This window comes from Epinephelus lanceolatus, chromosome 3 (assembly GCF_041903045.1).
Source record: "Epinephelus lanceolatus isolate andai-2023 chromosome 3, ASM4190304v1, whole genome shotgun sequence".
NCBI classification, from domain to species: Eukaryota; Metazoa; Chordata; class Actinopteri; order Perciformes; family Serranidae; genus Epinephelus; species Epinephelus lanceolatus.
The window spans coordinates 22,857,544-22,882,726 of NC_135736.1; the positions used below are offsets into that span (position 1 = coordinate 22,857,544).

At 44.5% G+C, this 25,183-nt stretch overlaps 1 protein-coding gene across 1 annotated transcript in view; it reads left to right on the plus strand.

The window, feature by feature from the left end:
• grin2ab (glutamate receptor, ionotropic, N-methyl D-aspartate 2A, b) overlaps window positions 1-16,217 on the plus strand; it is a 118,800-nt gene extending 102,583 nt beyond the window's left edge. Inside the window, exons 13-21 of the mRNA XM_078166151.1 lie at window positions 1,091-1,216; window positions 3,281-3,510; window positions 4,295-4,455; window positions 8,593-8,780; window positions 9,530-9,768; window positions 11,586-11,769; window positions 12,968-13,477; window positions 13,535-13,832; window positions 13,944-16,217. Coding sequence (XP_078022277.1) covers window positions 1,091-1,216; window positions 3,281-3,510; window positions 4,295-4,455; window positions 8,593-8,780; window positions 9,530-9,768; window positions 11,586-11,769; window positions 12,968-13,477; window positions 13,535-13,832; window positions 13,944-14,946 — 2,939 coding nt within the window. The 3' untranslated portion in view covers window positions 14,947-16,217. The remainder of the gene's footprint in view (window positions 1-1,090; window positions 1,217-3,280; window positions 3,511-4,294; window positions 4,456-8,592; window positions 8,781-9,529; window positions 9,769-11,585; window positions 11,770-12,967; window positions 13,478-13,534; window positions 13,833-13,943) is intronic.
• The last annotated feature ends 8,966 nt before the right edge of the window (window positions 16,218-25,183 follow it).

Sequence of the window (25,183 nt, forward strand, 5' to 3'; positions counted from 1 at the left end):
AGCGAGACGGGGAGCGAGGGGATGTATTGGACCATGCATGTGTTGGTCCCTGTGTATCAAGCCATGTGTCAGTATGCGTGTGTGTGTGTAAGGGGAGGAGAAAAAAAAGTGTGTGTGATACTGCACGAATATATTAGGGCATTTGAATCCAGGGTGTGTGGAGAATGAATGTGCTTTGGCCATATGTATGTGAATACTTTGTGTGCGTATTTATATGAAAGCACATTGTATGCATGTGTGTGTGAGTGTGTGTTGAGCCTGGGCCAGGGTATCAGTGACGGTTCAGTATCTCTCGCACTCATATTAGAGGCACCTCAGTGCACAATCTCTCAGGGTTGGCTAACCCTGGCAGTCACATACTTAGACATAAAGTGACACACACACACACACACACACACACACACACACACCACACACATACAATTTGTCTGGGTTCGGCGTCTTTGGCACTCATCCCGCTCTCTGAACTCCTGCCCTGCAACACACCAAACACATGCAGACTCACACTCTCACACACATGCACAGATCACACACAAATAGATCACATACACATGCCCACAGCAGGGCACATCAGATCACTCGGAGTTTGATTCTTCTCTCTCTCACCCTCTGTCTCTCTCTCTTTCTCCCCCCCCCCTCCTCTACCATCTCTCCCCCGCCCCAGGCCTCTCCCTCTCTCAGCTCTCATCCAAGGGAATAATGAGAAATATGGAAATGTGCTCCGTCAAACTCTCTGTGACTAACTCTCCCTCTCCTCCCCTCCTTCCCTCCTCTCTCACTCCGTCTGTCTCCCTCTCTCGCTCTCTCTCCGTCTTCACTATCATCTTTTCCTCGCTTTATCTCCCCCTCGTGCCTGTTCTCTTTCTTCACGTCTCCTCCTTCACTTCTCTGAGCCTCTCTGTCTCCTCTTTCTCTCCATCCCTCACTTTTTATGCATCTCCTGCTCCTCCGCTGTGTCTCTCTGTCTCATGTGCTCGATTTCTCTTTAACGCTCTCTCCCCACCCCCCCCCTCTCTCTCTCTCTCTCTCTCTCTCTCTCTCTCTCTCTCTCTCTCTCTCTCTCTCTCTCTCTCCTGCTCCTTCTTCTCAGAGCCCTTCAGCGCATCAGTTTGGGTGATGATGTTTGTGATGCTGCTCATTGTCACAGCCATCGCCGTCTTCCTCTTTGAGTTTGTCAGTCCGCTGGGCTTCAACCGTAACTTGGCCCAAGGCAAAGGTAGGCTTACACACACACAATCAGGAATATCACACCAATCGTTTCTCCCAGGAGCAAGAAGTACAGATTCAATCTTCCCCTGGAGCAAAAAGAACTGACCTATTATTACCCTGACTTCAGACAGTTCACTTAATGTTACACAGCATTAACATTTCTCTCCCAAAGCTAGTCACATCATCAAAAATCAGAACCTGGAGCTGCCCCTGCTGACTGTGAACCGGAGATTAATGCTGTACATTTTGCATTAATATGACATTTAAATGACCTGGAGGCCGATCCAGGTGTTGCAAGTGAACTGTGTTTTTATGAACATGGTTTAGTAAAGCTGAACAATGTGATAAGTTTGCTAATTTTTCATTTTACACACTCACTGAACAACAAATGCCTACAAATGTAAATGTGAAGCCATTTGTAGGCAATTTAATTTATAACAATGTTGTCTTATACAAAAAGTTTCATCTTTACTAGAACAACGTATTTTTAAAAGAATATAGTATAACATTTTATGAGTGCACATGATACTTGATGAGCGTAAGATGAGAAGATCGATACCCCTCTCGTGTCTGTTCGATAAATACGAAGCTGGAGCTAGCAGCTGGTTAGCTTAGCTTAGCACCAAGACTGGAAAAAGGTGGAAATAGCTAGCATGGCTCTGTCCTAGCATAACACAATCCAACCCAACACCACCTATAAAGCTCATTAATTAACACATTATGACTCATTTGTTTAATCTGTACAAAAACTGGAGAGTAAAAAGAGCATGTTGGGTTGTGTGACAGAATATTCTTAGCCAAGAGTAACTATTGTCACTAAGTTTTTATGCTAAGCTAAGCTAAGCTAGCCAGCTGCTGGCTTCTGCACAATATTGACTGTACTGAATTGAGAGTGGCATGAGATTGAATTGTGTTCTTTGTATTTATTTTATATTTCTTCATTGTGTCACAACTTATAAGTCTTTGCCCACTTTGAAATAACCTCTCAACTTGCAGTTTGTAGTGTGTTTCACGTGCACATTACTGCGTACAGCATCACAATAGCAGGACTGAATCTCACAAGCAGTTTTGTAGTTTTCTTATTTTCTCTGTAAGATTTAAGTCTGAAATACATCCTCTAAAGGGGCTGTATGCGGCTAGCAGCTAATGATGCTAACACCATAAGCAGCGCTTAACAAAGGCAACAGTGCTGACAGAGCTTACGGTGTTGACCAGGGGGAACCACAGGGTGGGCGCTACACTTCCACGACGCCGCCATCCCATTATCAGTGGTAACTGCCATATGAGTGCAGTGCAAAGTGGTGGTGATGAGTCAGTCAGTGGGATGCACACATGTACTAACATGCAAGCGGCCAGATCAGCCTACCACAACAAATCGCAGAGAAGTTCGGATTATAACACACACAGAGGGAGTGTGACTTCATTCTCTGCTCAGGACTCCTTTAATTTACCTATATCTTTACATAGCAAACAGTGGTCTGCTGCTGTATTGATGCTCTGAAGGTTGCATACATAACCTTCAAGATTAAGGTTTGTGGCTTTGACTTGTTGGAAGTAAAGGTCAATCTAGTTGGCCGAAATAAGTTTTGGTCTTTGCTCATTAATCACACTCGTAAACCCAAGAAAATGCCTGTCATCCCCAATGACTGTTGCAAAACTTGTGAGCTGTAGGCATAAATAAAAAGCCAATAATACTGTCACATTATATTTACAATGTCACCCCTCTGGAGGAAGCATGATGCCCTCAAACTGGATTGTAAAACTCTTTGTCTTAACTTTTCTTTGGGAAGGTTTTCTCCAGTTAAAAGATGGTCACACGTATGACGCCTTGCAAGGGAAAAAGGGAAAAAGACAATAATTTATATTGTAATGTGCAACATTACATTATTATATATCACTGGCTGTTTTTAACCCCAAAATCAGCCTCACACTGTCAGCTGGCAATGTGAGTTAAAGGTTTAATATTCTTTTACCTGCCTTGGCCTTTCGTGCTTCTTCTACACACGCTGTAGTCTTATTTATGCTTTCTCTTTTTATTTCTCCCTCTGCTCCCCGGCCCTGTCTCTGTCAGAACCACATGGTCCATCATTCACCATCGGTAAGGCCATATGGCTGCTGTGGGGTCTGGTGTTCAACAACTCTGTACCCGTGCAGAATCCAAAGGGCACCACCAGTAAGTTCATCGTATCAGTGTGGGCCTTCTTCGCCGTCATCTTCCTGGCCTCCTACACTGCCAACCTGGCTGCCTTCATGATCCAGGAAGAGTTTGTGGACCAAGTCACTGGACTGTCTGACAAGAAGGTGCGATTACACACATATGGACACGCAGAAACACACACACACACACACACACACACACACACACACACACACAGAAGAAACTAAACACATTCACAGTCAGGGTTGCTCTTGTAATGGATGCCAGCCCTGCGGCCAGACAGGACTCTCTAGGGAGCGCCCTTGGGCTTCAACAGCCCAAACCCTCTGGCCGTAGCTGTCACCACACTAACACTGCCAGCACAGCAGACCCAGAGGCGCGCACACACACACACACATACACACGAGCTGCATAGATCAAAGACGTGTGTGTGTGTGTGTGTGTGTGTGTGTGTGTGTGTGTGTGTGTGTGTGTTTGTTTGGATGTGTGTGTGTGTGTGTGTGTGTGTGTGTTTGTTTGGATGTGTGTGTGTGTGTGTGTGTGTGTGTGTGTGTGTAGTTTGCAGAGGCTGGCAGTGTCAGCAGAACCCCAGCCAGTCTTACGCTAGACTGGACACACAATGATGATGACTGATGAGTCCACTCCACTGTCTCTCCTTCCTCCTTTCTCCTCTGTCTCTTCTTGTCACTCTCCGTCCTCCTCTCTCCTATCACTGTGTCTCTTCTTCACTTTAACACTACTGCTCTCACTCTCTTACTTGGACTCCCTTTCCTCCCCTCCCTCCTCTGCTCTCGCTGTCTCTCCCTCCTGCTCCTCGTCTTTTAGTTTATTTGTTTTTATTTTTTCTTCTTTTGTGCCCCTGTCTCCTCCTTTCACTTCCCTCTTTAAACAATCTGTCTCTGTTTTCCCGCCTTTGTCTCGCTGCAGTTCCAGAGTCCGTACTCCTATTCCCCTCCGTTTCGCTTCGGGACGGTTCCCAACGGCAGCACCGAACGCAACATCAGGAAGAACTATCCAGATATGCATCAGTACATGACCAAATACCATCAGACTGGCGTCCAGGATGCGCTGGTCAGCCTCAAGACTGGGTACGGTAATCTTGTCAAGTCAACTCATGTCAAGTTGAGATTTATTATACCTGAGAGGCTAATTCTGTTTGCAGACAGCATGTATGCATAAGAAGTGAAAACAAACAAAAAAAGGACGTTGCATCACACAGAAACTCGGCCCCATGGGGCCCAGCACTAGCTCATGCTAAAACGCTGCAGAAACTGTGCTCAGTGTTTCTGTCACTGACGGTAAAAAGCAGACGCTGTCTGCAAGTGCTCATTATTGAGTCTTGTTGCTGCTGGAAAGAGGAAAGAGGGAGCTGCCAAAACAGGGAGAGTGTAATTTGTTCTGGAGTTTGCTACCTTTATTCTCCCTCCTAAACACACACTAATGGAAGGATGGCTGCAGTGCTTTTATTTGTTCATTAGTTTTGTGTGCTTTGATCTTTTGGGTATTTTCTTCAAATATAATTTTACATTTTGCTTTTCTCTCTCTGCAATTACTTCATTGATACTGCATATCAAATAGATATGGTTTGTTTCTCATACCTCATATATTAGCTTTTGTTTATACAACATCAGAACTATATAATTAATGTGCTCAGCAGAATCATCAGTGTTTCATTCAGTTCTTCAGCGAAATTGGTTGTTTAGGCCGAAGAAAATGTGAACAGTTTGGAGTTTCTGCACAAGGCTGTGACACAAAGGACACATTTAAAATGCTCTGTACTTTAATGAATCTACAGTGTATTGATTTCATATGCTGTGTGTACTTAAATAAATTAAATTCTCTGTGCAGTGTTCCAACAACAGATACTCAATGACTGCATTTAACATATGCCCTTTGGTGAACAGTTTAATTCAAAGTGTTTAATATTTATGCATACATCTCTTACATGGAGCGCCTCGGGGGGATTGATTAGCAACAGGGTGTATTCATTGGATTATATAAAACCATTTTTTGCTGATGAAGAAGATATCAAAAGGGTGCTGCTGCTCTATAGGGTGGTGATATCAGCTGCTTGTTCCATTGTGTTTGGTTAACCGTCATACATCACGCTTCTGTTTCTGCTGAGCTCAGATGTATCGGGCCCACATCGGGGGATTGTTGCATCAGATACAAATTGAGCCCCCTTGGTTTGAATTCAGTTTGTCATGTCAGAATAATGATCAAACCTGCGAGTAAAAGATTCCAGCTCAGTGCCAACAAAGGCATCCTCATGTGTGTAAATATTTACCATACCAGCGTGCACACCGGACAATACCATTAGTTACAGAGTCCAAATCTAATCTGCATGAGAATTCCGGCTTCAGGAAAACAGAGTGTTGTGAGTAGTCCGACTGGTTTGTTTATGGATCTTTGGAACATTGTTACTGGCACAGCGCTGTGTGTACATTAGGCTCAGTAGTGAAGACTCAGCAGTGTGGTGGTCTTTAGTGATGAAGCCTGACGGATCAGATTTCACATAGTCAACAATCCCCAAATACATTATAATTGTTTTTTTAATTGAAATGTTGTACATTTTAAAAAGACATATAAAATCATAACAGAAAAATATGTCCCTTCATTAACTGGTGCCCGCCACTTACAAGGCCCACCCTCTGCGACCCTTTTAAGCAGTGGTTCCCCACATCTCTGGCTTGTGAGCAATGTCCACATCTGATCCCTGGTCACAGGTGATGGCCTTAAATTATGAGTAGTGTGAGGTTCAGAGTGATTGTTTTTCCCCAGAGATTATTCCAGTCAAACATTTTTTAAGTCTATCACAAGAATAAAGCAATGAAATTCTAGAAACGTCTGGAGAAAAAACAATTTCTTTTTCCTTAACTCATCTTCTGACCTCCAGCTGTATCTGTATGCTTTAAAGGAACAGTTTGACATTTTGGGGAATACATTTACATGCTTGCTTGCAGAGAGCTAGATGAGAAGATTGATACCACTATCATGTCTGAGGCGTATCAGGCTTCTCATCTAAGTCTTAGCACAAAAGCAAATAAGCATATTTCTGAAAACTATTTCTTTAGATAAGGTGGTCTGAAAGTTGTCCTTGTTACAAAACACAGTGCAAAAAGTCTGTGAGGAGTTTTGGTGCAGGACTATTTCTTGGCCTGGCGCAGTGACCTCGTGGAGTCTCTGCTGGTTACTCTTACATCTGTCTGCAAGAAATAAAAAAGCATACTACCCAAAATGTCATACTACTCATTTAAAGCATACCAATGTCTAGTCATGACTGCATGTCACAGGTTGGGTATGTTTATTTCATTGAAAAGACATGTCCCCTTCCCAAATTGCTTTAACTAAATAGTTTGAGGCCAGAATACTGGGGCAGCTGTGGCTGAGGAGGTAGAGCGGTCATCTACCAATTGGAAGGTCAGTGGTTTGATCCTTGGCCCTCGCAGTCCTTGGGCATACTGAGCCCTGGCTGTGCCATCAGCGTGTGAGTGCATGTGAACTTTTTGTCCAATTCCATTTCTTATTTTTACTCCTACCTCTTGTCAGAACAGAATTACAAGGGGTAGTGTTTGAAATCTTTTTTGAAATGGGACAGCCCTTCAAGACCCTGATACATCACCACTTTACTGGCATTTTCATGAACAGACGCCACAAGTGTTGCCAGATATTGCAAATATGCAGTTTTCTGCAGTATGGATTTCTTGTGTAGGGTAAATCATCCTTTTGCTGTGTCAGGACACTCACAATTTGTTCACACTATCAATCAATCAAGTCATCAAATAAAAAAGGAACACTGTGAGGTGTAGAGATGGGTACCGTTAAGATTTTAATGATACTACTACTCTTACCAATGCTGCTTATTGATCCGGTACTTTAACAGTACTCTTATTGTTTCTTTTTGGGGTTTTAAGAGAAAAAATGAACTGATTAAGAACAGAATTAATATTGTCTCATTTTCTATGTATGTAAGTACAGTATATAAATTAACATTCTGCAACAGCATTGTTTGGATTTCAATTTCAATTTATAAAGACCAATATCACAAATCACAATTTGCCTCAGAGAGCTTTACAGCATAAAGCACCTCTCTGTCCTTGGACCCTCACAGTGGATAAAGAAAAACTTCCCCCAAACAACCCTTTAATGGAGAAAAATGGTAGAAACCTCAGAAACTTGAATACATTACCAGACTATAACATAATCAAGGTGGATGGGGTAACGGGAGAGGAACTAGGAGCTAGGCTGTCGAAAAAGGTGCATCCCCTGCCTGTTTGTGAAGCACTATTGCTAGATGTTTTGAAAGATTGCTTGAGTTGTTGAACTTGTGGCAACAAGCAGCATCAACTCTTGTGAAGTATAATCATACTTCAGAGGGTTTTTGCTCTCTCCACCATTGTCACTGAGAGCAGGGCGTCTGTGTTTGTGTGACACAGAGTGGCAGAACCAGCCGCTCACACAGGCTGTGAGGCTCCAACACAGAGAGCTCTGCTCTGGACTGAATAGCAAAAATGTATCAGTGACGAATGTCTTGATCTTATTGCAAATTAGAAACAGAGCAGGTAAGATAAAAACTGTGCACAATAACGTTTATGTAACCTAAATGAACAAGAAATATATCTTCTGGATTTGTCCAATACTGATAGCAGAACCAATAACATCAGAGCTTATCAATACTGCGGTCTTTCATAATTCGGCCCCTGGGCCCGTTAAATACCAGGTTTCGGTACCCATGCTTAGTGAGGTGAGTTATATAAAAATTCGCCCCCCTACAGTTGTAGGTAAATATGTTTATTTCTGCTGTACTGTTGGGCATGTTAACATGGTGGTCCATGGGGGTTGATTGGCTTCTGAAGCCAGCCTCAAGTGGCCGTTCAAAGAACTGCAGTTTTTGACACTTTGTGTTGCCTTCATTTTTCAGTCCCGGAAGTTGCCACTTGGTACAAATGTGTGTGATGGGTAATGGTGCTTGTTTTGTAAAGTGCTCTGAGTTTTCGCTATAAGACTAGAAAAGCACCATACCGTATATATGCAATAATATTCAGAATATAGTTTATCAGAAAAGTGAGAAGAAAAAAAAAATAAATTTGTGAAGCAGAATTTTTTTTTTTTTTTTTTTTTCAATCCTTCCCTGTTAATGATGTCACAACCCGTCACACTTAGCTGTTACAGGCTGGAAACCCGTGGTCCAGATAGTAAATCCATAACGTATGGTTCTCTTACAGAAAGCTGGACGCTTTCATTTATGACGCTGCTGTGCTGAACTACATGGCGGGTAGAGACGACGGCTGTAAGCTGGTTACCATCGGCAGCGGTTACATCTTTGCCACCACAGGTTACGGTATCGCCTTGCAGAAGGGATCCTACTGGAAACGCCTGGTTGATCTGGCCATACTGGGCATCATAGGAGATGGTGAGGCGCTCATGCGCATCCACATTCTGCTCCGTCTTAGTCACACTGCATTGAAGTTTAAGTTTTTCAGATGTTCCAGGCCTTTAGTGTTATTACAGTTGTGCCATTGCTCAGCTTTCCCTCCTTCCTCCCCCTCCCCCAACACCCCCCCCCCCTGTCAGAAAGCTATCAGGGGCTAGTCTTAACACACCATTTCATCATCATTACTGTGTGTGCGTGCGTGTGTGTGTGTGTGCGCCCACTGTGTCCTGTTATGTTTACTCCTCCAGATTGTTCTGTATAATAAGCTGTGAGATGGTGCGAATGGAAGAAAGAGAATGAGCCAGACAGAAATCAAACTGCTGAAACCACTAAAGCGCTTCACTTCACACCCGGCCTTTTTATTCAGGGCAAACACCCGCGTGCGCATGCGACACACAAACACACTCAGTCTGATAATAATTCCTCCCATCTTTCCTTATCATTCCATCACTATCAATTCTTCTCCCTCCTCCTACAATCCTTTTTTCACTCCACCTCCTGTCTCCTTTCCATTACGGTCTATTTACCACTTCACTTCTCTCCCCTCCTCCCTTCTCCCTTCCATCTTCCCTCGTAATGATACGCCCTTTTTCCCACCATACCTCTACCAGCCGCCTGCGCTCTCTCTTTTTCTTTCTCCCTCCTTCTGTTCCTTTTCCTCTGTTCCTCACACCTACTTGCTGCCACTTTAAACTTTCACTTTAACCATTTTTCTACCTTTCAAACAGGTGAGATGGAGGAGCTGGAGGCCCAGTGGCTGACTGGGATCTGCCACAACGAGAAGAACGAGGTGATGTCCAGTCAGCTGGACATAGACAATATGGCGGGTGTCTTCTACATGTTGGCCACAGCCATGGGACTCAGTATCCTCACCTTCATCTCTGAACACCTTTTCTACTGGAGGTTGAGATACTGCTTCACCGGTGTCTGCAGTGGGAGGCCGGGTCTGCTCTTCACTATCAGCAGGGTGAGAGAAGGAAATGTTTCTTTTCCACAGCAGAAATTTTTGACAGCAGGTCCAGTTCCGGCCCTGAAAGCCAGATTTTTCCTCCTATGCCTCTGAGATTGTGCTCTCAAATGTTGCCGTTAGAATTTGCGGTGTTGATCGCCACTTACTGATCAAACACCATCCTCAAGAGTGCAGCAACTGATGCAGAGCATTGATTGGGACTGTTAGAAAGCACTGGTTGTTGCAATATCAATATCAGGACTCGAGATGGGAAATTTCTTGTAAAGTTATTGACGTTCAAACAGTAAAGCCGACTTTCAAGACTACACTTAAAGAGTATGAAATAAAGCGGGAGTGGGCTAAACACACAGAGAATAAGCAAGAGAAACAGCACTTAACTGTATTTGCAAATTGTTTCAATGCGGTCTCATACTGAAGCAGAAAAATAACAGGAAAAAAAAACTCACACATTATTGTGACTTTGAAGACAGCTGTCGAGCCTTTGTGGTGTTTAACAACATCAATTCAAACATCAGACAGTAAATTACAAAAACGATTACTCTGCTGTCTGTCTTGTTGTGTGCAAAAATTGCATCTCAAACAAAGCCGGCTAATTTGCCTAATCTTCATGGTTCCTCAGATGCGGTGAAAATGCAAACGGGGACTCACAAACAGGACTTTAAGTTGTGTGAATGCCTGAGATGTGTCTGAAACGTGATTGTTTCACTTAAGGGAAGTCACAAATCTGTGGACGTGTGTGGGCCCGTGTGTGTACTTGTGAATCATGTGGAAATCACACACAATAGTTACTGTTAATACATAGAAGGAGCCTGTGTGTGTGTGTGTGTGTGTGTGTGTGTGATAAAAGAGAAAAGAAGGGGATAGTGTGATTATAGAGTCCAGCTGAGGTAGAGATGAATTTACTGCTCCGCATGTGGACGGCATGGATAGAGGAATCAGACCGCTAAGAGGATGATCTGAACACACACTCATATAGACACACACATATACACAAAGCTCTTTCTGATCACTCTCTCACACACACACACACACACACACACACACACACAAGTCTGGTCTAACAAAGTTAAAAATGGTAGCATATATGCAGGTGCAGCGAGGTGAGGGACGGACTTGACCATACACGGGCAGACACACGCACACAGACACACACACACACACACACACACACACACTCACACACACCTACACAAACCTAAATATACTCACACAAAATGGGCACATCCAGACAGACCGTTCTTTCATTATTCATATGTCATGTCTCTGTGTTAGGCAGGGCTTTTATTCCAGACGAGCAGCATTTCACACATTAAATGTTTTACAAAAAGAGTGCGATGTCTGTCTGTGTCTGTGTGTCTGTGTGTGTGTGTCTCGGTGTGCGCATGCCGTCAGAGGAGCGATGCTGGAGGTTAAGTGGCTCCAGGAAGAACATCTCCTTGCACTCAAAGGCCCCCTCCAGTGACATCATCACCTAAATTTAATTTTCCAGGCGCCTCTGAAAGCAGTTCATCTAAAAAAGTGCCGATTATCTCTTCTTGCCACATTACAAAACAAAATGAGGTTAAGGTTTGCAGTAAATGCACCAGAGGAAAGGATGCAGAGGTCTCTCTTAATTTACCGTGCAAGGAAATTAATCTTGTGCATGTTTGAACTTTTTTCTTGTGAAGTCATTGGGTTGGGAATTAACTCTTCTATTATCTCTGTTATCTCCCTTCTCCCTGCCTCTCCTCTCTTCTCTTCTCGTCTCGTCTCCTCTCCTCTCCTCTCCTCTCCTCTCCTCCCCTTCGCTCTTCTCTTCTCCCCTCCCCTCTCAGGGTATATGGAGCTGTATCCATGGTGTTCATATAGATATGAAGAAAAAGAATCCTGAGCTAGACTTTAGTCCCCAAGCCAACATGCTGCATCTGCTCAAGTCTGCCAAGTCCATGGCTTTGTCTTCTCCCAAACGCAACACTGTTCTTCTGCAGCCCAGCATTCTCGATGTGATGACAGGAAAAGGTACTTTCACAGTGTTACACACAGTACACCTTACAGTCTATATCTAAAGGAACAGTTCATCTCAACATCAAAAATACATATCTTTCCTCTTAAGTGTAGTGCTATCTAACAATCTAAATTGATTTGCTGTAAGATGCTAAGTGTTGGAGATATCAGCCATAGAGATGTCTGCCTTCTCTTGAATATAATAGAGCTAGATGGCACTCAGCTTGTGGTGCTCAAAGTGCAAAAAAATACATTAAAAAATTCAACAGCAGTGTCTCTTTCCAGAAATCATGACCCGGTTACTCAACATAACCCAAAGACCTTGTTGTGAGCAGTTTCATGTAGGGACTATGTTCTTTCTATTGAACTTCAAGCGTCAACCATATCACCATGCAGAAGAAAGCGGGCAACTACTCATGGACGAGAGGCTTGTGCTTGTGACAGTGCTAAAATTATGGCACCCTCCTTAGCTGAGCTGTAACATTAGCTACTCAGTCGTGCTGACTGAGCTAACACTAGATGCACACTTCCTTCTGCGTGGTGATACAGTTGGCGGGTGTAAAAAATAGTTCCTACATGAAACCACTCATAACAAGGTCTGTGGATTATCTTCAGTAACCAGGTCATGATTTCTATAAAGAGACACTGCTGTTGAGTTTTTCAAATGTCAAGCCGAGTGCCACCTAGTTCCATTATTCTGGAGAGAGGGCAAACTTCTCTACGGCTGATATCTCCAACACTCAGTAACTCACACCAAAATAATCTAGATGAATAAATCACACTACAGGTAAGAGGAGAAAATATATATATATATATTTTTTTTTTTTTTTTTTGATTTCGGGGAGAACTGTCCCTTTAACACTATATTAATATAGTGTTCTATACTGTACTTATATTGTATACTTTAAATCTTAACAGAGCAGGTAAACAGGGCACCTGTGATGACATTGCTCACACGTACAGAGGTTACTTTGCCTTCTCTATACAGTCTACGTACGCAGATCTAAAGGTGACTCCTTTCACCTTGTTGTGGACTCAGACTGTAATCAAATTGACTGTCGTCTATAAGCTCGCCTCATGATTAGAAACACATTAGATGGCACACACAGTGTGCCAGGGCAGTAGATAATGTATCAGCTAACTGGCTGAGCATCCATCCAAACATCCATCTATTGTATCTGCTGTCTGAGGTGCATCTCTCCTTGTCTCCTAGGTAACTCACTCCATAGTCTGCCCCCGAAGGGTCCTGGTCTCTATAGCAACGCCGCCGGTCCGCACAGTTTCTTGTCATTGTCCGGGCGACACAAAAACCTCCTTAACAATGCTGCACCATTTCCCGTGCAACCAAAAGCCCCCCCTCTTCAGACCAGCCCCAACAAGCCCCAGCTGTCAATCACCAATGACAACGGCAAGACCCGCCTCGCCGGGCCGGCCCTCGCTGCTGTTCCTCAAGGCTCGAAACCTCGAGCCCTTTGGAAGAAAAGTGTGGAGACGTTGAAGACCCAGCCTTCTGTCGTATCACCAGGCCCCAGCCCCACCCCAGCATCTGGACCTGGACCTCCAACCATGAAGAGTCAGCGCTACCTGCCCGAAGAGCCGCCACACTCTGACATCTCAGAGTGCTCCAGCCGTCCACCATCACACAAAGATTCTGATTCCATGGCGGCGAGGGGCGGATTCAAGCCAATCAATCAGCTGAGGAAGAGGGGAGGGGGAGGAGGAGGTGGTGGTAGTGGAGGAGGAGGAGGAGGAGGAGGAGGAGGGGGAGGAGGAGGGGGAGGAGGGGGGGGAGGAGGTGGCGGTGGAGGGTCCAAGATCTATTCCATTGACTCAGACCAGGCCAGTCTCCAGTCCGCTCCCCCCTACCAGCGAGACAGCCAGGGGGGAGGTGAGGACATCAACTACCCCCCTGACCTGTTTCCACCTAACAGCACATACTCACACACTCACACACTCTCGCACCAAGCGGACGCACCCATTTTGCAGCTGAGTGCCAGCTTGCTGCACCACAGTCACAGCGCAGAGGCCGACCTGCACTCTCTGAAGGACAAGAAATACAGCACCTACACACACAGCAGGTATCACGCCCAGCAGAAAATGAACACCGTGACTGTGTTTCAAGTGCTTTTATAGTTTTGTATTTTTTGTGTGTGTGTGTGTATAATCAGTGTCATCCTCTCTCCCTGCAGTGTGAAGGACAAAGCTGGAGGATCGTTCGATGCTCCAGGTGCAGGACAGGGGACACAAAGCGCCAGGGCCAGCCACTGTCGCTCCTGCCTGACTAAGCTGAGTGGTTACTCTGGCCTTTACACTGTCCGGACGCCACAGGCTCGCTGTGATGCCTGCGCCCACCTGGGAAACCTGTACGACATCAGCGAAGACCACCTGCACTCCCACTACGCCCACACACACACTCATCCACACAGCGGGGACATGTTTACACACTACCTTCCCCAGAGCGAGCTGGGCATGGTGGGCGAAGGGGACGGGCTAGTCAGCCACTTCGAGCCCTCCCCTTCCTCTCCATCTCCTCTCCCCACCCCCTCGTCGGCCCAGCACCTTCAGCTGAGTCGTCAGCACTCCTACGAGAACGTGCTTCCGGACGGCGTTCCTGAGCGGCAGACACAGCTGCACGCCCACCTGCGGGGGCTGAGTCTGCCAGACAGAGATAGGGATAGGGAGCTGACCCTGGACGAGGGCGCCTATGCTAATGTTCTCACAATGCGCTCTGATCGTCCATTCAGCAGCCGCAGCCCCCCCTCTCCGTCACCCTCCCACCACCACAGTCTGGACGCCCCTATGCCCCTCCCCCGGCGCTCGAAGAGTCTCTTCCCCGATCGCCCGTCTCACAATCCTTTCCTCCAATCAGCTCCTGGCACGGCACAACGAGATCCCTCCCCTCAGTCTGTCACACGCATGCCACAGAGAAGTTCTGCCCACGAGCTCTATAAGCAGCGAATGCCGCTGTCGCTTACCCTCGGTAACCATGGCAGCCATCACAACAACCAGCATGGCGGCCTTGTCGACCAACAGGTGTTCTACCCTCAGCAGGAGCCCCCTGTGGTGGCCTACATGGTCCCACCTGCCGCCTCTCAGCCAATGAGCTATGTGACAGCGCCGCGAGCCTCGAGCGCAGGCGGCAACAGGCCCCGGCTCTACCGCCGCATGCCCAGTATCGAGTCTGACGTCTGAGAGTCACACGCAACACACTTACTCTCACTGAAACACACTAACACACACGCATGCAAGACAGAGGTGTGTGTGACTGGACCAGGCAGCTCTGATTCTAAGCACATACACAGGAACACACAGACACACACGCACAGGTGAAAGACGGGAAGGTCTGCTCTGGACTCAAAGGTTAATGGCGATGCCGAGTAAATAAATCATTGTTTCTTTATCACACCCTCTATAGGGCAGGGTTGGGGCCACAGGGACACCTGGAGGCACAATACGAGATGAAGAGTGTGTGTGAGTGTCAGTGTGTGTACTAGCCTCAAGCTGTGGGCAACGAGGCACAAACTGACAATACGTCTGACAAGACAGATCGAATCCCTGGTGGAATATGAGGGACACTGTACACGGAGTCTAACGCCAACAGTGGGATCTGACAGAGGATAGATTTAACCGTGTGTTTGGAAGATGAGCCGACTTGTCCCGCCCTCTCACCAGCTTCTTGGAGACGAAGGGGACACACAGAAAAACCCCTTTCTTTCTGAGATTACACACACACACACTTACACACACATAATTTTGCTTAACAAACCCGCCCCTCTCCAGGACTCTCCTGTTGCACTATGATTTCTACAGTCAACCCGTATGTTGTCTGAGCCTCCAAACTGCACTGCCAGCATGGCTTAAAGAGTAGTAAACTACACTAGAGTAATCTTGACTTGAATGGAAATTACTATCTTTGTAATAGACTAGACTGGAAGGCGGGCAGCTGGTCAGGACACAGGTCTGAGACGTGTATCAGCTCCTGCCCGCAGATGTACAAACACTTGAACACACACATGCACACTGTGTCTGTATTTAGGGGTGGGAGAGTAAAAACTACCGACTGTTTGTTATTGTTGATGTCAGTTAATTGAACATTCCAAAAAGTGGACCAAACGTGGCCGCCTATCAGGACGAGAGTGTGTGTTCTAGTGTTTCTAGATCTAGAGACAAACAGTATAGCATCCTTGCTTCCTCTCTTAGCTAGCCTTCAGGTCATACTGCATGCTTCCTACTGCCCTGTGTTACAGTTAAACTCCTATACAGGGTCATATATGCACACACACGCAGACACATATATGCACATACACACACACACACGCACATACGCAGTAGTCTAGGATAGTAGTTTAGGGTGGGTGTGTGTGTCGAAGCTATGAGATAGCTTCTCTTTGTGCACTTTGTAGATTTTATACCCTGCCACCTAACACAAGACGTTTGACCAAAAACACTTTTATACTGAAAAATATGAATATTCTCAATCATTCGCTGGATAGATGTCTTCTTTTCTCTTATTTCTCTTTGACATTGGGTTTTAGGGCACCGTTAAGTTTCCATTGTGAGGTCAGAAGTTTTATCAGTGTTAGATAATGGGTACAGCATCATACAGTATACACAACAACAACTCTTAATCTTTCTCTTCTTATTTTTTTAAAACTTTTACTGTGCTCATCCCTCCTTCTAGCCTCCCCCCTCTTCCTTCATCTGCTTTGGTTTATTCTCTTAATTACTCCTTTGTCTTTTTGCTGCCTTCCCTGCTTCCTATTATTATAGAGTAGATTGAGTATCAGAAGAATAAAGTTCAGTCGTGGTGTTTAAAACTCAACATATTGCTGGAGATCACTTTATATCAGTAGTCGTAAGAATTCCTCAAATTCAACACAGGCTCTCGTAGGATACAGTGCTCTTTTTTTTTCCTAATAGGTTTTTATGTTGAACAAAAGATCTCGAGGCCCGTTTTTTAATGTTTCCGTAGTGAATTTAGAGGCTGAGTGCATCACTGTTGCAGATTTACTCATCAAATTAATACTCCTGGACGAGCGTCAGAGCGGCTGGTACTTGTGTGGCTCTCTCTTGGCGAGAACACAGCGCAGTGTTTCAGCAGAGAGAGTCACGTGGCAAAGCAGAGAGTTTGCAAAGTGACTCGTTACAGAGGCAACACTCACACACACACAAACACACACACACACACACACACACACACACACACATACTCGACGAGCTGGCAATGTGTGTATGAGTGTTCTAGAAATCCATAATCTACTGAGTAAGGGCATTGATTTTTGAGCACAAGGATTTTGATGGAAAAAAGACTTGATATCCCATTAGCTGAACGTCTGTCTCTATTCTCTTTCTTTCTCTTCTCTTCTCTCTCTCTCTCTCTCTCTCTCACACACACACACACACACACACATATATCTATATATATTGGCTGCAAAGAATGCAAGAAAGTCTGAACAAAAAACACACCTTTTGAATGGTGAGCGCTGCCCCATTTTTGGTAATCTTAACAGGTTTGGTGTGTGAGTTATATGCACAATATCAGGTTGCAATATTATACTTCTGTACAGAGAAATCTTTGTTTTAAATGTTAGAAACTGATTTCATTTGTTTGATTTGAATGGTATTAAGTGTTGAATTCATTTCAATAACAATGTGGCTTTTAATTCTGCTTCTTTAAGAAAAAAAAAAAGACTGGCATGTTTTTAGATTCTTGTGTGATTTATTTTTTTCTCCTCTGGTGTGTTGTTGGTTGGGACCTCACTGTACAGTCCTCACTGCTGGGTTGACTATCGCGGGAAGCTAACCAGTTAACTAGCAACACGTAGCTGGGTCTCTCATCTGAATCACACTCAATGAATAATGATAGTCCAGCCTGTGTGGTTAATACGAACCCTCTCCCACCCACATAGTTCTCTTCCACTACGAGTCTGTGCTGTTTCACCTCTCAGTGTGTGTGTGTGTGTGTGTGTGTGTGTGTGTTTTAAACAGTGCAGGCATTTATATAAGACAGAGGATTACATGTGTGTCAAGAGGTTGTTTGTGGTGTGTGTGTGTGTGTGTGTGTGTGTGTGTACTTTTCTGTACTCTCTTCGGTTCGTCCCACACATCACATTTGACCCGGCTCTTACTCATATAACACAAATACAGTTTCACACACACAGGCAAACACACACACACACATGCACACACACATGTTGCGTCTGTACTGTTGTGGTGAAGAGAGCATGTAGAATGAGTTTTGTACGTCCACCATCACACAGATTTTTACACCAACCTTTTGTTTGATTTTTTTTGATTTTTTAAATTGCATGACGTGCTTGTGTTTCTGGTGGTACCTATTTTGCTGCAACACCTGAGTTCTCCCTGAGTTGACCGACCGAGGCTACACATACCAACGTTCCCCTCCACCCTGGTTAGTGCGCCACATCTGACTGGAGCCCTGGACAGTTAAGCACTCCGACTTCCGGTACGCGATGTCACTAATATGGCACCCAGCTGGCTACTGCACAATGCCAGCTGAGCCAGTCGAGGAACATGTGGGAAATGTTCCCAGGGTCAGCACAGGTCTTAGTTTGGTCCGGGTGTACACATATTAAATACAGTACTGGGTGGAAGGAGTACGTTGGTGTGTAGTCCTCCGGGTCTCCCTGCCGTGTATCTCACTTGTGTATAAGTTCAGGGGTTTCTAAGCTACTAGTTGTGTTGTAAATACTACCTTGTCACTCAGTACCTCTGTACAATCTGTAAATAAGTAAAGGTTACATTTTTCTACTTGTCTGGGTCTTGTTGATTAACCTTTTTATCTATGTATGTATGTATCTGTCTACTGTGTAACTAAACTGTTAACGGTCAACAAAACTTAATGCTATACATCAGTAATAAGCCATTGAACGATGGACTATGATGCTTATACAGGGAGATCTTATCTTAGTTTGTCATACAAACCACAAATTGCATTTTTTACACTTTACAAATTCAAGGAGCTGCACACGACTCAACATTGAGGTGGCCAAGCCAGCCAGGCCAACAGGAAGTGTGCCAGGCTTTGAAGCCAATTTTCATCGTGGCCAAACAGTGGTACTGCAGTGTTCAGGGTCTGTCTCATGATGCCTTTGGGCCCAAAAACATTGGGAACGAAACGTCTGTACATCAGTGGACACATTTTTTGAATGTCACAACAGGTGTAAAATGTCTTGTTTTAATATCAGGATTTAATTCACTTGGTCTGATAACATTTGGGAAATAATTTTACCCCATTCAAGTTAGAGGAGCGCAAGATCGGAAGTATTGGAATCAGCCCAGACAGCGGGAATCTCCTGTGCACTTGCTCTATGGGCCCAGTGATGCAGAAGCAGCGCTGGTCATCCATATAATTTTATACCACAGAAATAGAGCTTTTTTTGGCTTCATGGACCACTGAGCAACTTTCATGGGAATGAACGGGTTCCCGAATTCAATGCCAGGGGGCTCATTCATTAAACAATGTGTAGGATCTGTACTAAAAATGCATGTATGGACAAAAGCCAAAAATGGTGTGTATCAAAACATATTCAACAGTTTCTACAATCAGACTTCCACCTCACCATCTGCATCGCCAATTCCCCATTTACAAGATGTTCGTAAGCATGGGTCAAAGGTCCTCCCATTAAGTGTGTTTTTATAGATCACAACTTTTGTGCGGAAAGTGACGTACGCCTCTTTCAGGCCTCGTTTTGTGCGCATGCAATGTTTATAAATAAGACCCCAGGTCTCTTAAGACATCCATGGTGCCAGCGGCTAGCAGCTAACAATGCTGACACAGCTAGCTGACAGTACCTTGCTTTGAATTTTTTTCATCCTCTTTTTATTATGATTTTTTTTATCCATTGAGGTTTAATAATTGTGAAACTTGCCCCAAGCCTAGCAAAGCAATTTAAAGATCCATGACATCATCACAATGTAAAGTCTATGGAGCCAGCAGGAGAAACATTACAACGCATATTCAGTGGGCCACATACCTCAAATGTTGACCCAGAAGTTAGAGGGTTAGGATTAGCATATATGTGAGGCGAGCAGTTCCACTGGACTGCACAGGCGCCATCATGGCATCTGGGATCTAGTTTTTATTATACATCTATGGTGTGAACTGGGGGGGAACCAGAGGTGGGCGCTACACTTCCTCGATGACATCGTCCTGATATCAGCAGTAGGCTAACAGCTGGGGGATACACTCTGCTCAGGAAGCCATCACTCCACTATATCTTTGCATAGCAAATATTGTTTTGTTGCTATATTAATGTTCTGAATATCAGATAGAGCTCCTTTAAACAAACAACATATAACTTGATAATTGAGCTCTGGAGGTGCTGTTGGGTCGATTTTGTCGTCCTTGGACAGAGCCATGCTACGTGTTTCTGTTTCCAGTCTTTATGCTAAGCTAAGCTAGCCAGGTGTTAGCTGTAGCTTCATATTATTTGGTATCGATCTTTTCATCTAACTCTCTGCATGAAGGCAGTGTATTTACCAAAAATGTTGAACTATTCCTTTAATGACCATTTGCTCCCGCAGACCTGAAGGCTCATTAGATAGTTAGTACACTGTGGGTTTCTCACCTTCTGATAAGTTGTTAAGGATGCTCCGCAACTCTTTTTAAAAACTGGTTAACCTGTCAAAACTGTAATTAAAGATGATTAATTTCTAAAAAGATCAAGCAAGTTACGTAGGAGGATACACACCAGACCGTGACTCAAGATTATTTGGTCAGACGACTTCTTCTAAGGTCCAAGGAAATTAACTTTCAACTTTTGGGTTGCCTTAATTAATGATGGCATGACTATAAACTTAATGGCTCATTAGAAAGTTTGTATGTCAGAGGTTCCTCACTTTCTAATAAGCCATCATGTCTGCAGTTAATAAAGTGTGGTAATAAGTTGTTAATGAATACATTTTGGTCTGTTTTTAGGGACGCTGATGTGGGTCTGTTGGTCGGTCCACTGCTTTGGTCCGCAGAGAATTATCTGAAAATCTATTTGATATGATAGCATGAAATTTTACACACATTCATGGGGACATTCATGTTCCTCAGAGGATAAATCCAAATGATTGGTGATTTCCTAACTTTTCTTATAATGGCGTCATCATCATCAAAATTTCAATTTGTCCGATGCTTTATGACAGTGACATTGTCCCCAGCCTCAACCGTACTCTGTGTTTAGTGCTTATTGGCAAATGCTAGCATGCTAACAAAGCTACTAAACTAAGCTGGTGAACCATGTAAACATTGTACCTGCTAAATACAGTACAGGCCAAAAGTTTGGACACACCTTCTCATTCAATGCGTTTTCTTTATTTTCATGACTATTTACATTGTAGATTCTCACTGAAGGCATCAAAACTATGAATGAACACATGTGGAGTTATGTACTTAACAAAAAAAGGTAAAATAACTGAAAACATGTTTTATATTTTAGTTCCTTCAAAATAGCCACCCTTTGCTCTGATTACTGCTTTGCACACTCTTGGCATTCTCTCCATGAGCTTCAAGAGGTAGTCACCTGAAATGGTTTCCACTTCACAGGTGTGCCTTATCAGGGTTAATTAGTGGAATTTCTTGCTTTATCAATGGGGTTGGGACCATCAGTTGTGTTGTGCAGAAGTCAGGTTAATACACAGCCGACAGCCCTATTGGACAACTGTTAAAATTCATATTATGGCAAGAACCAATCAGCTAACTAAAGAAAAACGAGTGGCCATCATTACTTTAAGAAATGAAGGTCAGTCAGTCCGAAAAATTGCAAAAACTTTAAATGTGTCCCCAAGTGGAGTCGCAAAAACCATCAAGCACTACAACGAAACTGGCACACATGAGGACCGACCCAGGAAAGGAAGACCAAGAGTCACCTCTGCTTCTGAGGATAAGTTCATCCGAGTCACCAGCCTCAAAAATGGCAAGTTAACAGCAGCTCAGATCAGAGACCAGATGAATGCCACACAGAGTTCTAGCAGCAGACCCATCTCTAGAACAACTGTTAAGAGGAGACTGCGCCAATCAGGCCTTCATGGTCAAATAGCTGCTAGGAAACCACTGCTAAGGAGAGGCAACAAGCAGAAGAGATTTGTTTGGGCCAAGAAACACAAGGAATGGACATTAGACCAGTGGAAATCTGTGCTTTGGTCTGATGAGTCCAAATTTGAGATCTTTGGTTCCAACCGCCGTGTCTTTGTGAGACGCAGAAAAGGTGAACGGATGGATTCCACATGCCTGGTTCCCACTGTGAAGCATGGAGGAGGAGGTGTGATGGTGTGGGGGTGTTTTGCTGGTGACACTGTTGGGGATTTATTCAAAATTGAAGGCACACTGAACCAGCATGGCTACCACAGCATCCTGCAGCGACATGCCATCCCATCCGGTTTGCGTTTAGTTGGACGATCATTTATTTTTCAACAGGACAATGACCCCAAACACACCTCCAGGCTGTGTAAGGGCTATTTGACCAAGAAGGAGAGTGATGGAGTGCTGCGGCAGATGACCTGGCCTCCACAGTCACCGGACCTGAACCCAATCGAGATGGTTTGGGGTGAGCTGGACCACAGAGTGAAGGCAAAGGGGCCAACAAGTGCTAAACACCTCTGGGAACTCCTTCAAGACTGTTGGAAAACCATTTCAGGTGACTACCTCTTGAAGCTCATGGAGAGAATGCCAAGAGTGTGCAAAGCAGTAATCAGAGCAAAGGGTGGCTATTTTGAAGAAACTAGAATATAAAACATGTTTTCAGTTATTTCACCTTTTTTTGTTAAGTACATAACTCCACATGTGTTCATTCATAGTTTTGATGCCTTCAGTGAGAATCTACAATGTAAATAGTCATGAAAATAAAGAAAACGCATTGAATGAGAAGGTGTGTCCAAACTTTTGGCCTGTACTGTATGTTACACTAAAAAGACACCAAGCAGCAGCGAAGTGCGGCTTGCTGTGGCTGGGAGGCATGCTCATGTGTTTCAGGCGAGCCCGGTCTCATACCGGAGTCGATGAAAGTTAAGGCGGGCGAAAGTCAGAGTGGGACGGGTGGGAGGGGTGGTGGATGGGTCCAACAAACACCGACCTCCACCCGAGATAGCGTCCAGAAAGATTCCAATGACAAACCCTGTTCTTTTTTCCCAAACCTAACCACTTGCTTGTGTTGCCTAAACCTAACCATGTGACTTGCGGTGATGTACCAACGTAGTGCGTTTATTTTGAAAGAGACTGTATGTAAACAATAAATTTCCTGTGAAAAGTGAAGTGCATTTTGAAAGAAGACAACGCATGTAACATACATAATGTTTGTGCATGTTTTCTAAAAGCTTATAGATGAGAACAAAATGGAGCAGTACCATCTGAGATTGTGGGGGTGGTGTAATGTAGTTCAAGCAAGATACAACCGTAGGAGACGACAAAGAAATTTTAAAAATGACCAACTGGAAAGACTTTTTAATGTAGTGATGATAATTCTCTGTCCTGTTGCGACATCTATCTATCTATCTATCTATCTATCTATCTATCTATCTATCTATCTATCTATCTGTACAGTCTGCTAACTACTAAAAGGGCTTTTTGGGATTCTGCTGCAAGAGGGCTCTCTCTGCCCCACTCTCCGAAGACTTTCATAATGCACCCTTAGCATGAGTGTGTGAGTGCATGCGCGTGTGTGCGTGTGCAATATGTGTATTTACGTGTATGTGTGTGTGTTTAGATCAGTGTTCTGGTAAAAAGCTTTATTTTTATATTTTTGTCTCCCTCAGGAGACGGACGCTCTAATCTGGGCTGAAGTGGGACAGGAGAGGGGAGCAGAGAGGAGCACATAGACAAACATACACACTCTCAGACGCACATACACACACAAACACACTTATGCATGGTGCAAATCAGCACACGCTGAGGCTGGAGGATCTGTCACACGCCATAGACCAGCTGCAGCCAGAGGAGAAGGAGGAAGGAGGAGAGAAGAGAACAAAGACACGAGGAGTCCCGCTGCAGCCATCCAGACTTTCTTTGAAATGACTCGTGTGGAAAACATCACACTACACTTACATGGCGTCTACACAGACCTATACATCTGCATGTGCGTAAGAGAGTGTGTGATTATGTGCATATGTGTGCGGCCTTGTCGCTTCCTCTGAGACGAGGTGTAAGGACCACAGTGGCCTAATTCTTCCTGACGTGATCCATATGCTCGCATCTAATGGACAGAGTAACAACACACACCCAGACACAAGCCTGTGCCTCTTATTTAATTAATAGAATTGAGCTGCCCCACATGTCAGGCTGGTAATGTAATTACTGTAACATACAGCAGCAGAATACATGTTTCTTGTACCCCTGAAGTAACATGTAACACTCATACATACATGTACATGATCCCAAAGCTGCAAACATATAGCCGAGCTGTAAGGTTGTGAGATAACGCAGATAAATGAAGATAATTAATTTCCTGGATTAAGAACGTCTGCATCTGAGCAACCCCGTGGCTGGAGAGGAGTCAGGAGGAAAACGGGAGAGGCATAAGTCAGAGAGAAGAAGAGACAGCAGAGGATGATGGAGGACGATGAGGGTGATAGCGCTGACTTTGACAGGCCCGCTGTAGGCTGTTGGCTCTTCCCAAGACTTCAAACATCCTCATTAACCAGCAGCCAGCCTACACACTTAACACGTGTGTGTGTGTGTGTGTGTGTGTGTGTGTGTGTGTGTGTTTGCATGTACACTTGTGTTCTTAAACTGTTGTGATTGTATGTGTGAGAGAGCCGGATAGATGGAAGCAGAGAGAAAGAGAGAGGGAGAGAGCAGCGTGTCAGCCTACACACTAAACAAACCCATGAAAATTCATAAGGACCTGGCGACGCCTACTCACAAATACTAAAAATACTGGAGTGAGTTGAGCCTAGTCAGAGGAGAGGAAAGGGAGGAAGAAGAGAGAGAGAGAGGGAGAGGGAGATAGGAGATGAATAGAGAGAAATGAGAGAGCAGCAGCAGAGGAGGAGGAGGGAGAAGGAGACGAGATAGGTGTAACATGAACCAGGGGAGAGTAGAGCAGAAAGAGAGGAGAAATAATAGTTACATCAACTGCATCCAACTTGGAACATCTATTCTCAGCCTCCAGCGGTCAGCACTCACTTTGTGTAAGAGAGAGTGTGTGTATGTGTGTGTGTGTTTCGACGTGAAAATGTTTTCACATTTTCCCTGGATATCTTGAGCTTGAGGAAAAAAAAATGCAGTTTCAATTTTTTTCTCTTCAACACGTTGACATTCAAGCCTCTGTGTGTTGCGGAAGTCCATGTTCATACTGACTTGATGGCGATTGACAGCATTTTACCGTCAAAGTCATCCATCCAGCAGGGGATGGAGGGTGGGAGGGACAGGCAGTTTTGATTTTGATTTTGCCTTCAGTGCTGATATATAGTCAAAGAAGACGTT